The following is a 22,299-nucleotide window of genomic DNA, read 5'->3' as shown; positions in this document are numbered from 1 at the left end:
TGTGGTATTTTATGAGGTGGTGCAGAATTCAAGGCAATAGCCCTTTTTTAACTATTGCAATCCCCTATTGATCTGGGGTGATTTCAATCCAGCGAGGAAGGAAAACCTTTTATCTGTCCAGTCCGCCTGGTGTTGTGTTAGGTGGCCTTGGCTAGTTTGTGTTTAGTGCTGTGGACCCTGCATTATCCCTGCCTGCTAATCCCCTAGTCTTCTGAAAATCATGGATGGCCTGTTGGCTTTGATATGCTTGTGTCTGGGAATGAGAACCACTGCATTGTTTTGGTAAACCCGCTGGAGGGCCCCTTGAGGTGGCTGTTTGTAATGCTCTCACTGATTTGGTAATCTCTATATCCTTCAAATGTTCTCTAATATTTAATCCACCTAGGGAGCAACAGATGTTCTACACCGAATGCATGTTAAGAAGGTGTTATTGTACCTCTGGTTTGAAAGCCGATACATTGAACCAAATATGCCTTCAGAGCTGCATGCTGGTATTTACCCCCAATGAGGCAGAGTTTGCGGTGTCAGTGCTCAGCCCATTCTGTTGTTGGAAAATACTTTCCCTTCAGCCATGTGCTTCTTGTTGCGTTTTCTATATGCCTCAGGAAGATGTATTAATGTCTCCCTAGCTTCCCAATGTAATCTGTCATATATTGACAGCAACGCTACAGAGTTGGTAATGCTCCAGTGGGTTGGGGTACCTACCACAGTATCTATGCGCTTCCTTTCTTTGGGTGTGGACCATTCCCAGTGGTTTGTGCTGACTCTTTCTAGCTGTAGATAGAGTATGGTGGAACCTGTGACCTTATGTAAATAGGGTCTTCTGCTGACACCTAGAATTTTTTTTCTCTATTCGGGCGTAACCATCCTGGCCCTGAGCAGATCTTTAAAGTTGTCGGGGGCTGGCTGATTTCATCAGATACTTAAACATAGATAAAAACTGAATGCTGCACTCAGTTTTTGAGAGGGTCTTTACTAGGAAATGGTCTTCCTCTTCCACATGGATTGAGGTGTTGTGATGTCAATCCACTCTTACAGTTACAACCTGGGACACTTGTATCACCTGTAGGAGAAGGTTTTTTTGCTTGCTGAGGCTCTATGTCATGTTCCTCAGAGGGATCAACATTGTAGTCTTCCCATAGAGTATCTGCTGTCCCTGTCGGTTGGTCATATAGTTCCCCCTTTCTATACGGGCTGACTGGGTCTGTGATGGAGTGAATAGACTGGTCTGAAGACTGTGGCAGTGGCAGAGGAGCAGTGGTGAGATTGGCCTAGGTGGGGGTGTATTAGTAAAGCTTCCTTTTCTTTGGAATTGGAGGAAACATGGAGAGGGGACTTAGCAGTGGAGGCTGCGCCAAATGTTCTGCTTGTGTCCAGGTGATTAAAGAGGTGTTTTTGTAGGGTGTCAAGCACCTCTCCTAGTCTTTCTAGATGGGGGACCTCAGAGGTCTCAGAGCTGGGCATTGAAAGAACTCGGTTTCGCTCTCCACTCTGACCTGTCTTGCAGTCCTTTGGCTATGTTGGAGCTGGAGTCATACGTGGCGGCTGTTTCAGTTCTGAACCTATTTCTCAGCACTGGGAAGGGCCCAAGAGCAGCAGTTGGCCTACTGGTTCCTTTTTGGCTATTACGGGATGGAAGCCCAACTCCTTCAGGGGTGGTGGTCCTTTGTGGCGGTTCATTCTTTTCCCATGCCACAGATCAGTGCTCACATACCTTGCGGTCTTCTTTGTGGGCAGGCCTGCTTGCTGAGACTCAAAAGGGTCACATTTTTCATTAGAAGCTACTGATAAGATTTCAGGACGTGGAGTTCTCGTCGAGACCGCTCCAGCAATTCTTCCACATCCAGGTAAAGGTGCTCCCTGCAGAGGTCTGGGGTGCCCTCTAGGGATGGATGTTGCATGCTTGTGTGGGCCCAGCATCTCTTTCTCTGATCCCGGAGCATTGACAGAAGATGCAGTCCAACTCTTTCTGAAGAAAAATCAGATGGTACAGTCTTTGCACTGGTCGGACCACAGAAATATGGGCAGAATCGAAAGAGTTTGCTCCATCTGCCAACATTCTCTGAGGCAGAGTCCACCGTAGTTACAAAGAGTACTTGATCATGTGCAGTCTACCGATCTAACAGGTTGAATCCGATGCATGCAAGTGTAATTTTACTGTGGTACCGATGAACCGAAGTTGGGCCCAAAGTTGCTGTGCACAATGGCAATGTTATCAGAGCCACAGCTTTTCGCGTCCGAACCAGAAGGTGGAAATACAATCTAAGGGTGGAGCTGAGGCCCATATGGCATTCTGAACTGAGATGAAACACTTACATCTTGTAACTTGAAACTTCTTTTAAGAAAAACCAACTTGTGTAATGTCTGGATACAATACTAGGTACGAGTATGCAAATTATGTTTATCTACAGCCACACATGCTACAAACCTAGCATTTTAGACAGTTACTTGAACAGGAGTTTCTACAAAAAGGCTCCCCAAATGGGAGCACGTCACACCAGAGAAAGAGAGCACAGGAGAATGGGTTAACCTGCTCTCGAACTGAGAGCAGGACCATGCCAAAATGACAAGAAAGCCTGGTGCCTGTTGCTGTGGTAGAAAAGTGCATTACATGACATACACTCTATTTTCAAGCACCACACAGTGTGAGGGTATTCTCGTTCTGGAAAGTGCTTCCTCCAGCACTTAAAATTAACATGTTGGCAGAGCAGACTCCCTGTTCACACATTCACCTGTCAAATTGTGGTGACCCTATTGTTTACTTCACTTCCACAAAGCTTCTGCAGGTTATGGAAAAGAACCATCCAGTGACAAATGCCAAACAGAACACAAAGAGTGGGTTCAGACTGTGGGAAATTGGCATGCAGTGCTGGCAGATTTCGAATTTTGCAAGCAGCTTCCTCTATGTGTCTGTGATCCAGCTGACACAGTTACCTTCATTCTGACTGACAGTCTTATATCATGCCCCATCTTATCCTAGGCCAAAGTTAGGAATGCGATAGGACTCGACACAAGAGCACCCCATGTGCAGCTACACTGCCAGAGCTCATAGAAAGACTGAGGACACAACTGTATGAACAGAACATTGTAGCATTCCATTCCTAACCAAGAGACTCAACCAAAAAGCTGCCTGCACCAACCTGAAATGTTTGGCGTTCTATCTGTCAGCCTTTGCATACTTCAGCTTGGAACATACAACTAACAATGAAATAATCTAGTCCAACAAGGTTGCCCTGGGTCGCCACCAACATTCCCAAGAGGATCTGGCAGCAGCCCAACTTTGGCAACTCATAAATTATCCACTCCCCCCCATTAGCAAGTGGGAATTACCATTTGCAAGGGGGGGGGGGCATCACAGTTTACTGCGACACACAGCTCTAGCACTACACTGTTCGTCAGCCAGTCTAATCAAGCATTATTGCGTTGCACTCTTGTGTGGTGTGAGCAGAGGATCAGATATCGCTTGCAGTGGAGCATCTTTAACTTTACAGTGGACTAGTACTGCAGACTTTGATGGTTCTAGTTTTATAGCAAATTCACCCCTGTAATCCTACCCTCAGTTACTGATGTTACTATATGCTATCCAAGTCCCAGTGACTCATACTGCCAGTTGTATAATATTGTTCAAAGAAGCCCTGGATTGGGAATGACAGGAGCTTGGAGAGAACTGTACTTTAATTAGTAGCAAACAAGTACCCCGAAGGGTAATGAAAGAGTGCTTGTGTGGGGTGGGGTGTCTACCTCACTTCCTTGAGCAACCAGCACTTACCAATATAGAAATATTGGCTGGTGTTAATTTTGATTTGGGAACAGTAGCCAATTTGCTGCTCCTAGCTTTGTGCAGGGGTAATTTTGAGCCCGGTCAGACCGAGCAGGCAGGGATAAATGAGTCAGTTTAGTTGCATTGCAGGGTGATTCTTTGATAGTTGGCAAACAGCAGCAACAGGTATTGTGGGAGAATTACTTGGAAGAAGATTGTTGGGGGAGGCTGTGAATATTTTTCCTGTAGTGTCCAGTTTCCCACAAACCTGCATGAAAGGAATTACCTGTGAACAATGCTCTATGGATCAGTCAGCACTGAATAAGGTGTGCTTAGTTATCTTCAATATATTAAGTTAATTGTGAGGTGCCACCTCTCCCCCTTACTGCAGCTCCTTAATGATGCATCCACAAAATAAGACTGCATTAAGCACTTGATGAGACCTCTGCCCAGCCCACAGTGGCACCAACAGAAGAACTAATGCAACAGTGACTACCAAGGAGCAGGCAGATTTTTTGTCCAGACGATTGCAGTAGAAGGAAGGCCATGCCTTGCTGTGCAGGGCCAGTGTTCATCTCCTTACATTCGTGGAACTTGAGTTGTAATTTCCTTATTTGCTCTACTATCGAGGGATAACATCAGAAACTCACAATCTCACAAAATGGCACTGATACTTTACTCAAAGACCGCCCTGGGGTACCGACGGAGAGAGCGGGGCCCCCTTTCCCTGAGTAAGGACCAGGTTGAGGTGAGGGCATCACCCAATGATTATGGGTATCCGGTTTCGAAATCTTTGAATTGACCGGTGCGGTAGGACTCCTTTACTTAAGTATTTTTTCAATGAAATTACTTTGGCACGTTTTTTCACTTAACCACAGCAGCATCTAAGGTCCTGAAGAAAGCCCTGATACTCGTAGATCACAATGGGCAGAAACATGTCGACCATACTGCTATGGACATTAGCATAATGACAAAATATTTGTGCTAAATTGCCATATTGCTTTTTAATTATGACAGGGGCACTCTACTGAATAAAGCACATTTGAGTTCCTCTAGCCATTTTTATTTTCACCATTATTATTTAGTGCTGCTCACTTTAGGATCCCCTTTACAACTTTTGGATATACTGTCGCTTTGACATTGTTTGAGATCTGACAGCAACCCTCCTTTGTTGCACTCTCTCTGGACGTTACCTAGTCGTTATGTCAAGACTTGGTTCGTCGCATTGAGATATACAGACCCAAATGATGATATTTCACCACCTTTTGTGATTGATGGGTCCTGTCCAAGAAGGGTTCTCTCTTAAAGAGATGTCGGAATAGGTAGATATACTGTCTCCTGGTTTAGTCTTTTGATTCAGCACCAGACCCAGGTTGTTTTAGTGGTTATTGTGTTGATAAGTGAGGGAAACACAACCTGCAGGTCTGTCAAAAAAATGTTTTCCCTTGGACCTCCCCCTAGTTTGAATCGTGTCTTTCACTGATACTTGCACCTCCATACCCATTCACTCAAGGTCCCAAACACTTGTTCTTCTTAAACCCAATATTCTACTTATTCTTGCATAACATTCCATGCACCGATTCACATTTCACCCAGAGATTCACAGGCACAGCCCTTCTACCCTACCTGATCAAGTGTTACCCAGACACCCGCTCCACTCCTCCAACTCATCTTTTCCACACTCTGCCCAACCTTCCTTACATGGCCCAGTCTACTTACCTTTACCTGACCCAGTGCGTCCACAGATACCTGCCTATCACCTGGCATATTTGGAACACTACTCCATCTGTCACCATGGAACACAGTGTCTCTCAAACCTTGTTCTGCTGCCACCATTTCACCAGCAAAGACTTATCCCCATTCTCCCATCTCACCAACTGTTTCCCAAACCTTTGACCCTCTGTCCCCACCTCCCAGTGCGATTCTCACACACATGCGCCTCTGCTCCCATCTCAGGCGGTGCTCATCGGTTACCCTTCTGCCCTATTTCACTCAAGCTTTCTCAAACAACTTTCACTCTTTTCATCTCTCATCAGATGTTTGTAAAATAAATAAACCTTTCCTTCATCCCAGCCGGTGTTTCTCAAACTCTTGACCCTCTGCTCAACCGATGTTAAAACTTTCGTCACTGACCTCGCCCAGTGTTTCTCACACACTTGCTCCTCTGAACCCCATATCAGCCTGTGTTTCTCATAAGGTTTCTCCTCTGCCCCAAAATGATCCTATGTTTCTCAAACACGGACCTCTCTGCTCCAGTGTATCTCGAACACTTTCTCCTCTTACTCCATTTCACTAACAAACACTTGCCCTCTGCCCCCATCTCGCCTGGTGTTTCTCAAGCACTTGCTCCTCTGCTCCATCTCACGAACAAACAATTGCCCGTCTAGGTCTATATCACCCAGTGTTTCTCTAACACCTGCTTCTCTGTGTCCTTTTCAGTGTTTCTGGACCAATTGCACCTCTGAACCAACCTCACTAGGGTATTTTTTGAAACCGCTGCTCTTCTGTGCCCTTCACACCCAGAATTTCATAAACTTCTGCCTTTCCACCCATCTCATCCAGCATTTTTCAATTACATGCCCAGTTCCTCAAATGCGTCCTCAGCCACATCTTACAAACACTTGCCCCTCTTTCCCCATTACACCCGGTATTTCTCTAACACTGCGCCTCAGCCCCATCTCACTAACGAACACGTGCCCTTCTGACCCCATCTCACCCGGTGCTTCCGCTTCTCCTTCATGATGTCCTTGGTGTCCTGCAGCATCTGCTCCTTCCATAGATTAAAGAAGTAGGAGGAGTCAGTGTAAAATTTGAGAGCTTCCTTCCCATCATCCCTGGAAAAACAGTAGGAGAAACAGTTAAATAAATTGTCCAGGGACCCAGTGAATGACATGAAGCTCTAGCTGCAAACACAACATGTGCTAGGGTCATTGAACAAAGGACAACACAGACAGCATATACCTTGACCCATAAGTCCCTGATTAACCCCGTCCTAAGAGGTGCCTGCGAAAACAGTGCTGAAACAAGGCCATATACAGGCACTTTTCACAGCCAGCTATTCATAGGACCATGGAACAATAGTTTCAGGAAAATTATGAAAAAACTGTTGTGAAGCTAATTCAATGATGAAGTGGAAGCCTGAGTGGATGACTATGGGGCAATTTTGAATTCCAAAAAACAACAGAACAATTTGCATGACCCTATTACCAAGAATCGATTACCACAAGTTTTCTTTTTTTCTATGTAAGTCACTTTTTAACCCACCCCTTCTCAAGGAACTAGCTATACCTTTGGATATTACATAAGTTTTAGCATGTGAAATCTTTGCATGAATTAAAACACTTAAAACATCTGAAATTATAATATTTGCCAGAACAGAGTGCATGGTACAGTGGCAAGTTATAGTTATCAGTGTGGTGCGTGAGGTAACAAGAAGGTGTATGGGTGTGCAAAATTGATTAATTTAAAAGAGGTGCATATGTATAAATATGAGTCATAAGTTATGACTTATAGTAATGTGAAAGTGGTGCGTAAATGATAAATTCACTAGATATGTATGAATTTTGCATTTGTTTTGGTTGTGTAGTTTAACATGCGTTTGGCACAAATAAGTGTCACGAGTCCGATAACGAACTGCGGACTTTGTTGCCCTTCGATTCTGACCCAGTTATTTCACCCTTTGTGCAGGAAGGACAAGAGCCCTTTAAGGGAATCTCTCAGGCGGAATCCCCCGGGGTGTGGCCCACGACGTCATACGCAAGCGGCCTATCGGAGGAGCAGCGGGCGCAAACAAGAGGGCCGTCCTTCTTTCAGGAGACGGAAGCGGGTTTCCCCGGAGCAGGAGAGGTCGTGGCGTGGACAGAGAGGAACAGCGGAGGCAGAATAGCAGCGAGAAGAAGTGGAGCCGAAGAAGAGACTGAAGCAAGTACTGCTGTGGCGTGTAGAGACGACAAGCCGGGAGGCCAACGGGACTAAGTTTCGCCCAGCCACCCCCCTGGAGGAGGGTGGCATACTAAGGTACAGGCGACGCTACAGTGGCTTACGGGACACGGGAGGGGGAAGGACGTTGTATAGAGGGAGGAGGGAGGTCACGTCGGGGCTCACTCGGTGCCGGTCAAAGGTGACTTCTCCCCTCACTCCCCTTCCCTGAGAGAGAAACGCCAGTTTTTCCCTGCGACTCACTCTGGTCTATTTCTTTTGTTGTATTATCCCCATCCACCCATGCCATTTCCATCAACGTTGGGGAGGTGACGTACCGAATATCCAACCCCAAGTCCAGGGGAAGACCTGGTGAAGACAGAGCCTTTTCCAACCAGGAGTTCGAACCCCTGAAAGACCACAGACTTTGACTTAATTTTTGTGCTCTTGACAAATTGAATTTTGGAATAAAACAAAACTTGCTGAACTTTATCCCTCTCTCTTACAAACTTTCATTGGTTTGGCCAGCCTCCCTCTGGGAAAGATTCCGGATTGCGACAATAAGATATAAAGAAGTGCAGTGAACTTAGATACTGCAGAGCGGCGTATATAGGAGTGGCACAGTGTAGTGGTGTACAGAGGGCTAGCATACAGTGGAGTGTGGTAAAGTGGATTTACATCCTGTAAATACTGTAGAGTGTATTCACGTACACTATACAGCTGTACAGTGGGGTGCTAAATACTGGAGTGTTATACAGTGTAGGTGCATATATTTGAATATTGTGTACTGGAATAGTGTACACTGGAGTAAGGTACAGTGGAGTGGGGAACATTTCATGTGGTGTCCAGTGGGCATAAGTAAAGTGGAGTGTGGTACAGTATAGTGTTGTAAAGTTGTGTGTGAAATGGAGTGTCGTATATTGGAGTGACACACAGTGCAGCGGTGCAGAGCAGAATAGCGTACACTACAGTGGGGTACAGTGTAATATGGTACAGTGCAACAGCATATGGTGGAGTAGCATAAAGTATAGTGTGATACTTTTTAACTGTGGTAAAGGCAGTCATTAGCCATTCAGCTAATGAACTGTCATCCTTATATACCTCTGCAGTACCGCGGCTAGAGATATAACTACGTTAAAAAACACGTAAAACTAAAAAAATGACCCTACTTACCTGTCGTGACCCACAGAATCATCTGCACAGTAGAATATATAATCCGGACACTTTTTGTGAAAATCCGACCGGAAGTCTATGTAAAATGCATTGGATTTTCCACCTGTTCTGAGTCCCCCCCTTTTTTTCTTTGCACCCCCCTGAGCAAACATTGCAAAACTTTCCATACTTGGACAATGAAATGGGGGCAGCAGATCTGGAAAGTTTTGCTGACAATCGCATAAAGAATGCAAATTTATTAAGGGACAAAAATAAAAAAATCCCTTTCTCTGGTCACCCGAACCTTACTATAACTACAGAATAAAACACAAGGAGATGATGGACGGAGTGCTGAAACTTTTCAGACACTCACCCCCAGTCACAGATCTGGGTTGAGCCCATCATCGGTCTTTAGCTCACTTCGCTTCAACCTAGATCTGTGACAAGGGGCGAGTGTCTGAAACGTTTCATCACTCCGTTCATCATCACCTTGTGTTTTATATGTGGTGGAATTTAATGTTTTCTGTCAAATAAAGTACCTCTTGTTTCTACAAAGAGAATCAAGGGGCTGGACAATGATCTTACTGCACTGCTGGAGGTGGCAGGGATGCTTGAGCTTGAGTAACACTCACACTAACCTTCCTGAGAAGCTGTGATAGCTCAGATCGCTACCCCACAACTAAGTGAAGAAAGGGTTGTAATTAGCACAGTTTGCAGAGCCAAAGTAAAGCAAATCTTAATCCCCACGGTTGCGGCCTAGTAGTCATGCTTGCCTCCTGAAAGGGGGTTGATACAGGCAAAACAAGACGTTGTAGTAGACTAGAAAACGTTGTACATTTTTAAAACATAGCTGACAAGTAGTTGCTCCATGTCATGTATAACACATTCAGCCAACTCAACATTTTAGTCAACAGAGCTGTGCATTTTGGGGTTTGAGTTTCAAAACTACAATCCCAAAAGTGCAACATTATGTTGGCTGAGAAGCCAGGAATGGCTGATGGTATCATGTTACTTGTAGAATCCAAAATAAAACTTAGTTCCTGGCTTTCTGACTTCTTTCTTGTAAGCAAATTAAGGGGTGAACAACAAGGCAGAAATCGCATTTAAAAAGCAGGCGGAAGCATCTCTCACTGCTAGTGGGCTCACAAGAACAATTCTTGGAAAAACAAATCAGTGTTCTAATAAGACATTTACCAGAACAAGGTGTGTATCCTCTGCCTAGAGGTTGGTGTGGAGTGCCTGCAACACCACTGTGACGTGGCCTGCCTCGAAGAGATGCAGCCCTTCCCACCCCACAATGGCTGACATATGGCAGGCTGCACATACACAGATGCCTCTGCACCTTTCTTCTAGTCGCACAGAAAAGAAGATTCTCTCTTTCAATTCAAACTTCTCATTGGGCGTTTGAAGGAAGGCGATGACTGTAGGAGCTTTCTTGAAAATCCTCTGCTCCTTGAAGGCAAATTGTGAGCATTAAGATGATGCCATGTAGATATGGACCAGAAATTTCCAAACAGACATTGAGTGGATGGACAGCGCAAACTTAAGTTGGTGGGAGAGAAGAATGGTCATCACTGGTGGTGAGCTACATGAAATCATGCATCAACATCCATCAGGACAAAAAACGGATGCACTGTTTGCTGGGCACCAGCGAGTAACCAAGGGAAACAGGGGAGTCTGAATGGAGCGCTTCTCATTCGGTTTGCTTTCCCTTGAATTTATCTCATCAGTGCCGAAAACCTTTGTTTGGGGAGTCCTTGCATTGAAAAAGGTGAATCTTGGATAAGGAGCTAAAAAACGTCAAAACAGCAGCAGATATGCATGCTTGGTCATTGAATTCGATCGGTGAAGCTACAATACATGTGGCCTACTGTTCAATGTCTCCTACTACCAGCATTTAAGCAGAAATGGAATGGCTACAACACCTAAACTCCTTGATACAAACTTGGAATATTCAAATAAAAAAGTGATGAAGCATAAGCAGGAGTCTGGATCTGAAGGATCTTGACGCAGCTGCAGTTTACTAAAAGGTAACCTAGTATTCATGAAGAAGCAGTGCTACGCCAAAGGTAAGGAGGTGGCAAGGAAGGGGGAGGAGGGCTGTCCACAAGGGTGTGCATAGAGACGACCTGGCCCAGATGAGGATACGTAGTCTGGTGTGGTGTCGGTGTGCTACTTTCTGTGTGTCTGGAATCCACAGCGCATCTTGTGACCTGCCGTCTAAACATAGGGAGTTAGAACTTGCTTGAGTTGTCTCTGTGGTGTGCATCAGTGCCGAAAATTCTGCCCCTCAGCCTAATCTGCGTCATGTGATGAGGAACAACTAATCAATTTGAGTTTGGTTGGTTCCTGTATTGCGCCATGTGGTTTTTGAGGACACCATGCTCATTAGAGAAGCAGGTTCTACTTACCTACTGACATTTTCAGGGCACAGGCACAGACCTTTATGCAAAATGGGCTCACATCCGACAGAGTCTAGGGAACTGTGTTGCAGAACCAAAGAACAGACGTTGTGTCGTGTGAAGCCGTTAGAAAATGTATGAATGGATCCAGATATTTTACAACAGGTCTCCCAGACAAGTGGGTGGTGCCAGCTCGGTCTCTTTACTGGAGCCATATAGCACCATCCCCGTGTTAAGCAGTCAGTTCCTTGACCATTTTTTACCAGCCTTGAATCAAAAGTTGAATACGCAGTGCAACAATTTCAATTTGGAATCTTATTAACAAGAAAATTACAACCATCCTTGATATCAGGGAGGTGAGTGGGATCAGTGAGGAATCTGAAGGTAGGGTCGAACAGAAATGTTGTTACCAAATGTAAATTGCTTTTTCTTCTGATACATATTTCTACCGCTAAATTTCTCACTTTTTTATTAGATAGCACAGCAATACCCGCCTTCAAAGTAGCGGGTCTGAAGGAATGGTCAAAGTAGGAATGTTTTAAGCACTGAATGAGCCACATAATGGCCATCCTTTCTTACTTCCAAATCCAAGTAATAATGCTTCGAGAACATATGAATTCATTGAGATCACTGCACGTCATATCTGGTAAGGGTACTCTCCTAGCCAATGCAAGGAACAGCTGGCAGACTTGGCTCAGATTCATACTGGTGGTTTCTTTTTGGCAAGGGCATAACATATTTCACTTTGCTATGCATTGCCTCCTATCCCCTTGCAGAGGATTTCTCAAATATTGAGGAAGTTGCAAAAAGACAGGGCACAAATTATCCTGGTTGCACAGTATTCACCAAGAAAAGTGTGGTACACAGACCAGAGACTCTCCGTGTGTCCCCCATATCAGCTCAGAGTAGCAGGTCCATCATCCCAATCTCCGGAGCCTCCTCCGTCATGGACGGAGATTGAGCGGAGGCAGCGGAGCTCTTTCAATCTGCAGCCTATCTGCAAGTCACCCCTCCATTACATCAGTTTATGCCGGACAGTAGAATCATTTCATTGCCTATTGAGCAACTGGGACACCGATACAAAGGTTTTTTTCTGGACAGTCTTACATCTCTTGTTGTCCACATCATATAAAACAAACTTTTAGTTGTAGGATCTTAAATCCTTAGTCCTGTTAATGTAGTAGGTGACTGCCCTGTGTGGGTCCATCCTGGATAGTCTCTCCTCCTCTTTGGTGGGATGGGTTGGAGGGAAAAATGTGGGAAGCATAATGTGACATCTTTTGAAGAAATTTCATTTCAAATCAACGTAGAAAGAAGTGAAGAGAGACCTGACTAAAGGCACTTGCAGTTTACCAATGCCTAGAGCTGATCTGATTGGCACCAAAAATACTGTTCTGAACATTAACGGCCCCACCAGGCGCCTATGCATTTGCTCAAATGAGGCCCCCATCAAATATGCTAGAACCAAATTAGTGTCCTGAAAGAGGATCACAAACTACCACTTCAAAAATGTCATAATTATCAGGGACTTGAACAGCGAGGGTTGATAGACAAATGAAGAATAACAATGCTGCCACACATAGCCTTATACGGTGCCCACAGCACAACCTTACTGGGCCAAGGTCGTCCGAGAGATGGACCTTTGAAGGCATCCACAGACTCATTTGTACACCATGCAATGAAACTATTCCACTGTCCATAATCAACTAGTTACTTACATTCAGTAATTGTCTTTCTAGTAGAGACTATCTAGTTACAGATTCCTCACCTTTTCAATATTACCCAGGCATCAAATTGGATGCAGCAAGTCTTCACCAGTATCTCTGCACACTGGTAGGTAGCACCATGCCGCTCTGCACTAAAGCCGTTCCGCTCTGGAAAGGATATGCTGAGCCTATATAAACGCCACTCCCGCATGCAAACGTCAGTTGCTGTTAATGTCCCCAGGTGCAGAGGCCCAATAACAAATTAGTTGTGACCTGTGTGCAGATCCCTAGACTTTGGATCTTATTAAAGGATAGAGTCCAATCATAGAAAGGAGAGGAAGGGAAGGTTGGTGAGGAAGCTCTGGCTAGCTAGAGTCTCTACCGAAAAAGGGTGTTACCAAAGGTAAGTAACTTGTTCTTCCGATAGAGACTTCTAGTTGTAGATTCCTCATCTTTTGAATAGATACCAAACCAGTACCTATTCGGAGGTACATCTATGAAGGAACTCAAACCAGAAAGTCCTGCAAGGCCGAGCAGGCAAATGTCCCTCTCAGCAAATCTGACTGTCCAGACAATAGTGCTTCATGAACATACATAGAGACGTCCATGTAGCCACCTTAGCAAATATCCAGGACAGGGACTCTGCGTGGCAACACAGTGGTTGAGGCTTTGGAAATGTTAGAATGAACACATAGTTCTTCCAGAAGCTGCTTGTTGGCCAATGCATGGCAGATTTTAGTGAAAAGCACAACCCAGCGGAAGATGGCTCTCTTCTGCAAATACTTGACTTTTTTTGCCCCAGAGAACCCCACAACGACCTGATTGTCCACCTGGTGTTATTTGATACAATCAATTTAAAAGCTTAGCGCTCTCTTGGGTCCTAATGGAAGAGTCACTTCTCCCTGTTAGAGGGGTGCAGCAGAGCACAGAAAGCCGGCAAGGTGAAGTGTCGACTTAAGTGGAACAGTATCACAACCTTAGGCAAGACGGATGCCCATGTCCTTAGAACCGTCTTGTCTGGGAAGGTGGTGGTGTATGGCAGGTTGACACACAGCCTAAGACTCACTCACATGACTCCGATGTTATGATTACGAGGAACACAGTCTTGAGGGTGAGAAGCCACAAGGGCCCTATTGCTGCGACAGCAGATCCTCCTGTAGGGGCAGCCTGCTTGGAGGGCAAATATTCATGTTCAGGAGTTCTTGATAAAATACCCTCCATGACGAATCCATGGCCACTAGAATTACTGAGGTCTAGTAGGTTTTAATCTTCTAGCAAACTCTGTGCAGGAGTGATATCGGTTGAAAGGCATACAGGAATGCTGAGTTTCACTTGAGGCAGAATGAGTCTTTGAGCGAGCAACAACTTGAAAACTCCAATGTGCAGATTTGAATATGCTACTTACCAGTATGCATCTGTTCTTGGCATGTAGGGCTGCTGACATTCATATCTGTGCATAGATCGCCGCCTAGTGTTGGGTCCGGATGTTTGCACGTTGTTGTCCTGGAAGAGTCTTCGAAGTATCCTTGGATAGGTGACTCCTCCCCTGGACTACAGTGCGCATGGGCATCCTCTCCATCCTCAGATTGTTTTTCGCCATTGTGGCAGTGATGGAGTAGATACAGAAAGTGATGACCATGCTTGCAATAATTCTGAGAGCTGCAGCTGCGACAGGCGCCGGGGAGGAGGGAGGGCGATATGAATGTCAGCAGCCCTATATGCCAAGAACAGATGCATACTGGTAAGTAGCATATTCAGTTCGAGGCATGTGGGCTGCTGAATTCATATCTGTGCATAGAATACATAGCAGTGCCCTCTATTGGCGGCGGCTACCCGTGCCAGCTGCAGCGGTCTGAAAAAGTGTTTTGAGAACAGCCTGTCCTACAGCTGCCTGCTGTTTTGACTGCACATCTACGCAATAGTGTTTTGTAAATGTGTGTGTAGTGGACCATGTGGCTGCTCTGCATATATCATGCAGGGGAATGTTTCCTAGGAAGGCCATGGAAGCCCCCAACTTGCGTGTTGAGTGGGCTCGTGGTGGAATAGTTAATGTGCGTTTTGCCTTTTGATAACAGATTTGAATACACTTAACTATCCATCTGGCTATCCCTGCTTTGGAGATGGCGTTACCTTTGTGGTGTGGGGCAAAGGCAACGAACAGTTGTTTTGTCTTCCTGAAGGGTTTAGTCCTGTCGATGTAGTACATGAGGGCCCTCCGTACATCTAGTGTATGTAATGCCCTCTCTGCAACAGTTTGTGGGTTTTGGAAGAAAACGGGCAGTTCAATAGTCTGGTTCATGTGGAACTGCGATATTACCTTGGGCATGAATTTGGGGTTGGTACGTAGTACGACCCTGTTGGCGTGAACCTGAATAAATGGCTCTTGAACGGTTAGTGCCTGGAGTTCACTAACTCTTCTTAGGGAAGTGATCGCTACCAGGAAGGCTACTTTCCAGGTAAGGAATTGAATCTCGCATGAGTGTAGAGGTTCAAAGGGTGGACCCATCAGGCGTGTGAGGACCAAGTTGAGGTTCCACATTGGAGCCGGTGGGTGACTAGGTGGAATGACTCGTTTGAGTCCTTCCAAGAATGCTTTGATGGCAGGCACTCTGAAGAGAGAGAGGTGCTGCCTGGTTTGCAGATAGGCTGATATTGCGGTCAAATGGACCCGTATAGAGGTGTACGCCAGATTGCATCGGTATAGGTGTAAGAGGTAACATATGATGTTGTGGATGGATGCGTCCAGCGGGTTAATGTCATTATTACCGCAATAAATGACGAACCGTTTCCATTTGGCTGCATAGCAAGCTCTTGTAGTGGGTCTCCTGGCCTCCTTGATGATGTCCATACAGTCAGGTGGCAGATTGAGATAGCCAAACTCTAGGACTTCAGGAGCCAGATCGCCAGGTTCAGCTGTTGCGGATCTGGGTGCTGAACCTCTCCATGGTTCTGCGTCAAATGCGCGGGTTTGATCCGCAGCCTTTGATGCGGTACCACGGAAAGTTCGAGGAAGGTGGTGTACCACGGCTGGCGTGCCCACGTGGGAGCAACTAGGACGAGTGTCAGGGAGTGTTGTCGGAGTTTGCGAGCCACCAGCGGTATCAACGGTGCTGGAGGAAAAGCGTACGCAAATTTGCCGGACCAGTTCATCCATATCGCATTGCCCTGCGACTGCGGGTGTGGGAATCTGGCGGCGAAGCTTTGGCATTTTGCGTTTTCGCTTGTCGCGAATAGGTCTATTTCTGGGTGACCCCACTGCTGGAAGTACGGTTGGAGTACCGATGGGTGTAACTCCCACTCGTGCATCTGGTGGCTGTGTCTGCTGAGCAGATCCGCCATCTGGTTGTCCTTGCCGGGGAGGTGTTCCGCCATGAGGAACATGTTCCTCTGAATGGCCCACTTCCACATGCTCTGAGCCAGATGAGACAACTGTGGAGAGTGTGTCCCTCCCTGCTTCTGTATGTAGTACATTGCGGTCATGTTGTCCGTCCGGATCAACACGACCTTGTTGCACAGATGTACTTTGAAAGCCTTCATGGCCAGGAAGATTGCCATCAGTTCCAGAAGGTTGATGTGCATCTTCTTCTGTTGTGTCGTCCATAGTCCCTGCACTGTGTAGTGGAGTACATGAGCTCCCCATCCCTGGAGAGACGCGTCCGCTGTCAGTACTATTTGTGGAACAGGCTCTTGGAACGGTCGGCCCTTGCAAAGGTTTTGTGGATTCCACCAATGCAGAGAGTTGTATGCCCGACCGCTCACCAACACTAGGTCTTTCAACTGTCCTTGAGCCTGATTCCACTGACGTGCTAGGCACTCCTGAAGTGGGCGCATATGTAATCTCGCGTGCGGGACTATGAAGATGCAGGAGGCCATCATGCCTATCAACTGCATAAACACTCGCGCTGGAAGCGAGTGGTTGGGTCTGAACTTGGAGATCAGCGCTTGTATGCCGTTGATCCTCACTAAATTTGGCTGAGCTGTGGCCGCCAGAGTGTCTATAGTCGCACCTAGGTACTGTTGTACGTGTGCGGGCTGGAGATGAGACTTTGGGTAATTTAGTGAGAATCCCAGACTGTGAAGAAGGTGAATGGTACGGGACACGTGGCTTGCACATTGCTGGGCTGATCTCGCTTGAACGAGCCAGTCGTCTAGGTAGGGGTAGACGTGTATGTGCTGTCTCCGTAAATGTGCCGCCACCGTAGCTAGGCACTTTGTGAAAACCCTGGGCGCTGTTGTCACGCCGAAGGGAAGGACTTTGAACTGATAGTGCTGCCCCTGAACAGTGAACCTGAGGTATTTTTTGTGTGAGGGGTGGATGGGTATGTGAAAATACGCATCCTTGAGGTCCAGTGATGCTAGGAAGTCTCCCTGCTGGAGAAGCGGAAGGACTTGCTGTAGAGTGAGCATGTGAAAGTGCTCCGAAAGAATGTACTGGTTCAGGGGTCTCAGGTCTAATATAGGCCTGAGCGACCCGTCCTTTTTTGGAATTAAGAAGTAGAGGGAGTAAACCCCCGTGCCCCGCTCGTGGACGGGTACGACCTCGATAGCGCCTTTTAGAAGCATACTTTCTACCTCTTGCTGTAAGAGCGTCAAGTGCTCTGAGGACATAGGACGGTTTCTTGGTGGTATTGTGGGTGGAGTGGAAGTTAACTCCAGACAGTAACCGTATTTTATAATATCTTTGACCCACCTGTCCGTGGTGATGGAGTTCCACGTGGACAGGAACCGTTGTAGCCTTCCCCCGACAGGTGTTATGTGGTCGGGAGGAAGGGAGAGGGCGTCACTGCTTGTTCTTGGGGGAGGACCTGGTGTTGCCGTAGCCACGTCCTCTGCCCTTGGTACTGGAGCCACGATAGCCACCTCGGGTGTTCTTATCGTAGGTGGTCTGCGTATTACCCTTGTTATATGTTTGTTGTGACCCCTGTCCTCTGCCTGCTCCCTTGTTTCCGGGGCGACGAAAGGAGCCGCTCCGAAAGGACTGAGTTTGTAGGGCGCCCATGGACTTTGCAGTGTCCGTGTCCTTTTTTATCTTCTCGAGGGTGGCGTCAACCTCAGGCCCGAACAAAAAGTCGGGGTTGACGGGCTGATTAAGGATATTGTTTTGTACCTCAGGCTTGAATCCTGAGATACGTAGCCAGGCGTGACGTCGTAGGATGACGCTAGTGTTGATGGCCCTGGCAGCCGTGTCAGCAGCGTCTAGTGCACATTTGATGGCAGCATTTGTGAGTAGCTGTCCCTCTCTGATAAGGATTTCTGCACCTTCTTTGTAGGGGTCAGGGAGGTGTTGAAGGAGTTGCTCCATTGTGTCATAGTGCGCCCTATCGTAGCGAGCGAGGAGCGCTTGAGTGTTAGCTATGCGCCATATGCTTGCAGCTTGTGCGGCAACTCGCTTGCCGGAGGTCTCCAGCACCTTGGACTCCTTGTCCGGGGGAGGAGCGTCACCGGTTGTCTGCGAGTGTGCCCTCTTGCGGGCATTCGCCACAACGATGGAGTCGAGTGGTAATTGTCCTCTGATGTAAGTAGGATCCCCAGGTGCTGATCTGTATTTCTTATCGATCCTGGGGTTTATCACTCGTGCCCTGGTGGGTTCCCTGAAAATGTCAGTGGCTGGCTTAAGGACCCCCTTCAACATTGGCAGAGTCTTTACATGTCTTTCTGAGGATGCAAAGGTGTCCATTAGAAAGTCATCTTCGATGATATCAGAGTGAAGCTGTACATCATGGTTGTTCGCCGCCCGTTCAATCAGAGCGTTGAACGCCGCAGTATCCTCTGTGGGTGACGTTTTTGCCCCATATAGTTGTGGGTCCTGTGCATCAAGAGGTGCACTGGGGTCTGCAGGGTCGCCCCAAGTTTGGTCAGGGTCCTGCTGGTCATCAGGGTCCGTGTCCACATGGTAGGGGACTTGTTCACCCATGTAGTCCTCCAATGCATCCGTGTCGGAGCGTGTGGGGGAGGCCCGGTGTGGATCCTGGTAGGGTGAATGAAAGGGTTCATACAGGAGAGGTTCTGTGTCCACAGGCAGCTTCCTCTTTAGCGGGATCCTGAAAGGTTCCAATGGCGGTTCCGAAGTTATCCTTCGGTCGTGGAGAATCATCCTGCCAGTGTCGGCGTCGATGACGCGTGACGGAGACGGCTCGACAGGCGTAACCGCAGTTTTGGTGGCCTGTGTCCTGAGTTGAAACGCCTTCGGGATTGTGGATGGAGGCAAGCCGAAGGTAATGCTGGTCGGCACCGACGAAACCGCTGGATCGATCGAACCCGACTGGTCCTGGAGGGCAGCCTTGGTTTTGCAGCCTGGCATTGCGCCAGGCCGTACTCGGGGCGCCTTAGAGGTCGGGGCCCCCGCCAGGGTCGTCGAGGCGGCTGCAGATATCTTCTGCGCCCGTGGTGCATCGAGCCGAGGTGCGGAGATCACCGTCGACGTCTTCGACACGTGAGGTTTCGGTGTCGTCGAGGGAGTGCTGCGAGGCGTAGCAGGCGGGACGGCCCTCGGTGTCGGTGGCGTCGACGCCGGTAACCGAGCAGGTTTTTCGGCGCCGATGGCCTTCTTCCGTTTGTCGACTCCCATGTCGCCCGTCTCGAGTTCGGCACCGAAGTCCCCCTTGGTGCGGTCGGTGCCGACACGGTGCGCCGGCGTCGAAGGTGTTGAAGGCCTCGATCCGACTAGCGCCACTTTCAGTTTCGGTTTCGTAGGAACCTGAGCAGCTTTCGGTTTCGGTTTCGTGGAAGGGAAACCAGCTGGCTTAAGCGGTAATGGCTGCCGCTGAACGTCCGAGGCCGGGCCCGAGGGCGGGGCCGAAGGACTGCGTGATAGGTCTCGGGTAAGGCCCGAAGGCGATCCCTCGACCGGAGCCATAGTCTGTGGCACTGGTGAATTCTCGGTTTGAACAGGTAGGCCTTGTTCATCATCGGAGCTACTCTCTTCGGCCCCTAAGGCCTCCTCGTCGTCTCCTACCTCGGTGTCGTCTTCACCTCTGTGGAAGAGTGACTCGTCGGCCTCGTCCGATCCGGGTTCTTGGTCGGAAACGGGACTGGAGGGTAAGACTTCTACTTCTTCGACGTCGTCCGCGTCGTCGAAGATGTCAGCTGGGGCCGGTGCCGCGTGCTGCGCTTCGAGCCTCGCCGCTCGACGATTCCGCAGAGTCTTCTTTGAACGGAACCGGGCACAGGCCATACATGTCGACTCGTCGTGGTCCGGCGAAAGGCATTTGTTGCACACCGGATGGACGTCGATGTGTGGGTACTTCGCATTACATACCGGACACCTTTTGAATGGCGTCCTCGATTCCATCGTCGAAGTAGTTGATGGACAGGTAAATGCGAACAAAGTCGGTGCTGAAAGTTAGTAAACTAACAGAGAGTATCGAAAACCGATCGATAAACAGTACCGACGCGAACTAAAGGCCTTGTGGCCTCGACAAAATTTTTTCCTAACTTGAGCTAAGATAGCACATCCGAACCCAATGGCGGAAAAAAACAATCTGAGGATGGAGAGGATGCCCATGCGCACTGTAGTCCAGGGGAGGAGTCACCTATCCAAGGATACTTCGAAGACTCTTCCAGGACAACAACGTGCAAACATCCGGACCCAACACTAGGCGGCGATCTATGCACAGATATGAATTCAGCAGCCCACATGCCTCGAACTGTTGACATTACGTGTTCTCAGAGGTGATAAACAGATCAAGCCACAGTTCTCCCCAGTCGTGGAAGAGACCTTGAGCCACCTCCAGGTGTAACTGCCCCGCGTGATCCACTAGGCACAGATGGTAGGCTCGGTCCACCCTGGCACTGAAAGAGCCTGCCAAGTGGATCACCACAAGAAAAATTCCTTGATGGCCCAACAATTTCTAGAGGTTCAAGGCATCATGGCAGAAGATGCATGACCCAGCATGGCCCAGTTTGTTGCTGTATCACATGGCGGTGGGTGTTGTCTGTGAGCACCTGTGCCCGCCTCTCCTTGATGGGGACAAGAAACACAAAGTGCCCCTCTGCTGCAGAAGTTTGATGTTGAGCCAGGCCTCTGCTGCGGAGCTAATCTCTACCTCTCCTAGATGGCCACCCCAACCCAGAAGCCAGGCATCAGTCACCATTGTCCTGTCTGGTGTGCTTGACCTGCACAATGTAAACATTTTGGATGAGGTAAAGGTCTCAAGGGGCACGTGATCGCTCCAGATCAGCGTCTGGTGGCATGGAAATAAATAAAAATGAAATTAATATTTATAAAGCCCTTGATGGCCAGATGCGTCTTGGCTCTGCCAAAGGAACAGACGCCTGTGCGCAGGAGTGGTGCCTACATAGGCTATACACGTCATTTCTGGAGCAGAACAGTATCAGTGTGAAGATGCTGCTGAAAAGTTCCTAGATCCAGTCTGACGCCTGGCGAACATTCAAGAGGTGAGGTATCGGGGGCTAGAAATCTCTATCAGAAACTCAGATTTCATGCAGGGGCAATGTGCAGACAGGCAGACATCAACCCGCTCTGGCAGACTAAAAGCCCAGCTGCTCCCGCGCAGTCTCCAGACATGAAAGTGAAGACTCTGGAGGCTGGACCGAAGGGCCTGCCCCTCCGACTGCAGGAAGAGATCTGTCTGAGCAGGAGGTGAAGCAGCAGACACAAGGAGAATCTCAGGTCTGCATACCATATCCTTCTTGGCTAATCCAGGGCAAGTTCCTGAACACTCAGGAATCAAATGTATTTTTTGGGGGGGGGGGGAGGGGACATTAGGCAAAGATATTCTCACCCACCTCTGGGTGGGGACACCACTTGTGGTTAAGATGATGCGGACTCAGGGTGTCTGCTCTTGTATTCGTCGTGCTTGCCAGATAGTTGGCAACCATCCAAATTCAGTGCACAGGAGCCTGTGCCTAGAGTATTAGGGCTTCTTAGCAGAGAAGAGGACTCCACGCTTCACTGCTTGTTCACATATCACATGGTGATCATGCTCTCTTTCAGGATCTAAACCGATTCACTGCAAAGGAATAGCAGGAATCACTCACAGCTCGAGCAAAATGCTGTGCAGTCTTTGCTTGTGCAAATTCCAGAGCCCTCTGATCTCCAGGTCCTCCAGATGTGCCCTCACCCTAAGGCGGGGGTACCTGAAACCACTATGGTCACTGCTGGTGGTGGGTAAATTAACTTCCGAATGACACGTTCTCCTCTACTGACCACTACACAAGATCTGTCTCTTTGCCCAACAGGACCCTGATAACACCAGTGTGATCACCCTAATGCTGGAACGTTCGCAGAGGGAGACACCACTGGAGCGCTCATGTGCCAGCATGCTTGAGTAACCAACAGAATGCCAGAAGCCAGCAGAACCAGCATGTGGACGACTCGCAGTCTTGGAGCCTCAGCTAC

General features: G+C 48.0%; 1 protein-coding gene across 7 annotated transcripts in view; it reads right to left on the bottom strand.

Moving 5' to 3' along the window:
• WASF2 (WASP family member 2) overlaps nt 1–22,299 on the bottom strand; it is a 432,058-nt gene that overhangs the window by 75,869 nt on the left and 333,890 nt on the right. For all 7 annotated transcript variants that reach the window (XM_085645690.1, XM_085645694.1, XM_085645692.1 and 4 more), the window contains one exon: nt 6,477–6,594. In XM_085645690.1, coding sequence (XP_085501816.1) covers nt 6,477–6,594 — 118 coding nt within the window. The remainder of the gene's footprint in view (nt 1–6,476; nt 6,595–22,299) is intronic.

This window comes from Triturus cristatus, chromosome 3_1, assembly GCF_964204655.1.
Source record: "Triturus cristatus chromosome 3_1, aTriCri1.1, whole genome shotgun sequence".
In the NCBI taxonomy this organism is placed as follows: domain Eukaryota; kingdom Metazoa; phylum Chordata; class Amphibia; order Caudata; family Salamandridae; genus Triturus; species Triturus cristatus.
This window is presented reverse-complemented; position numbering and strand designations above follow the sequence as displayed.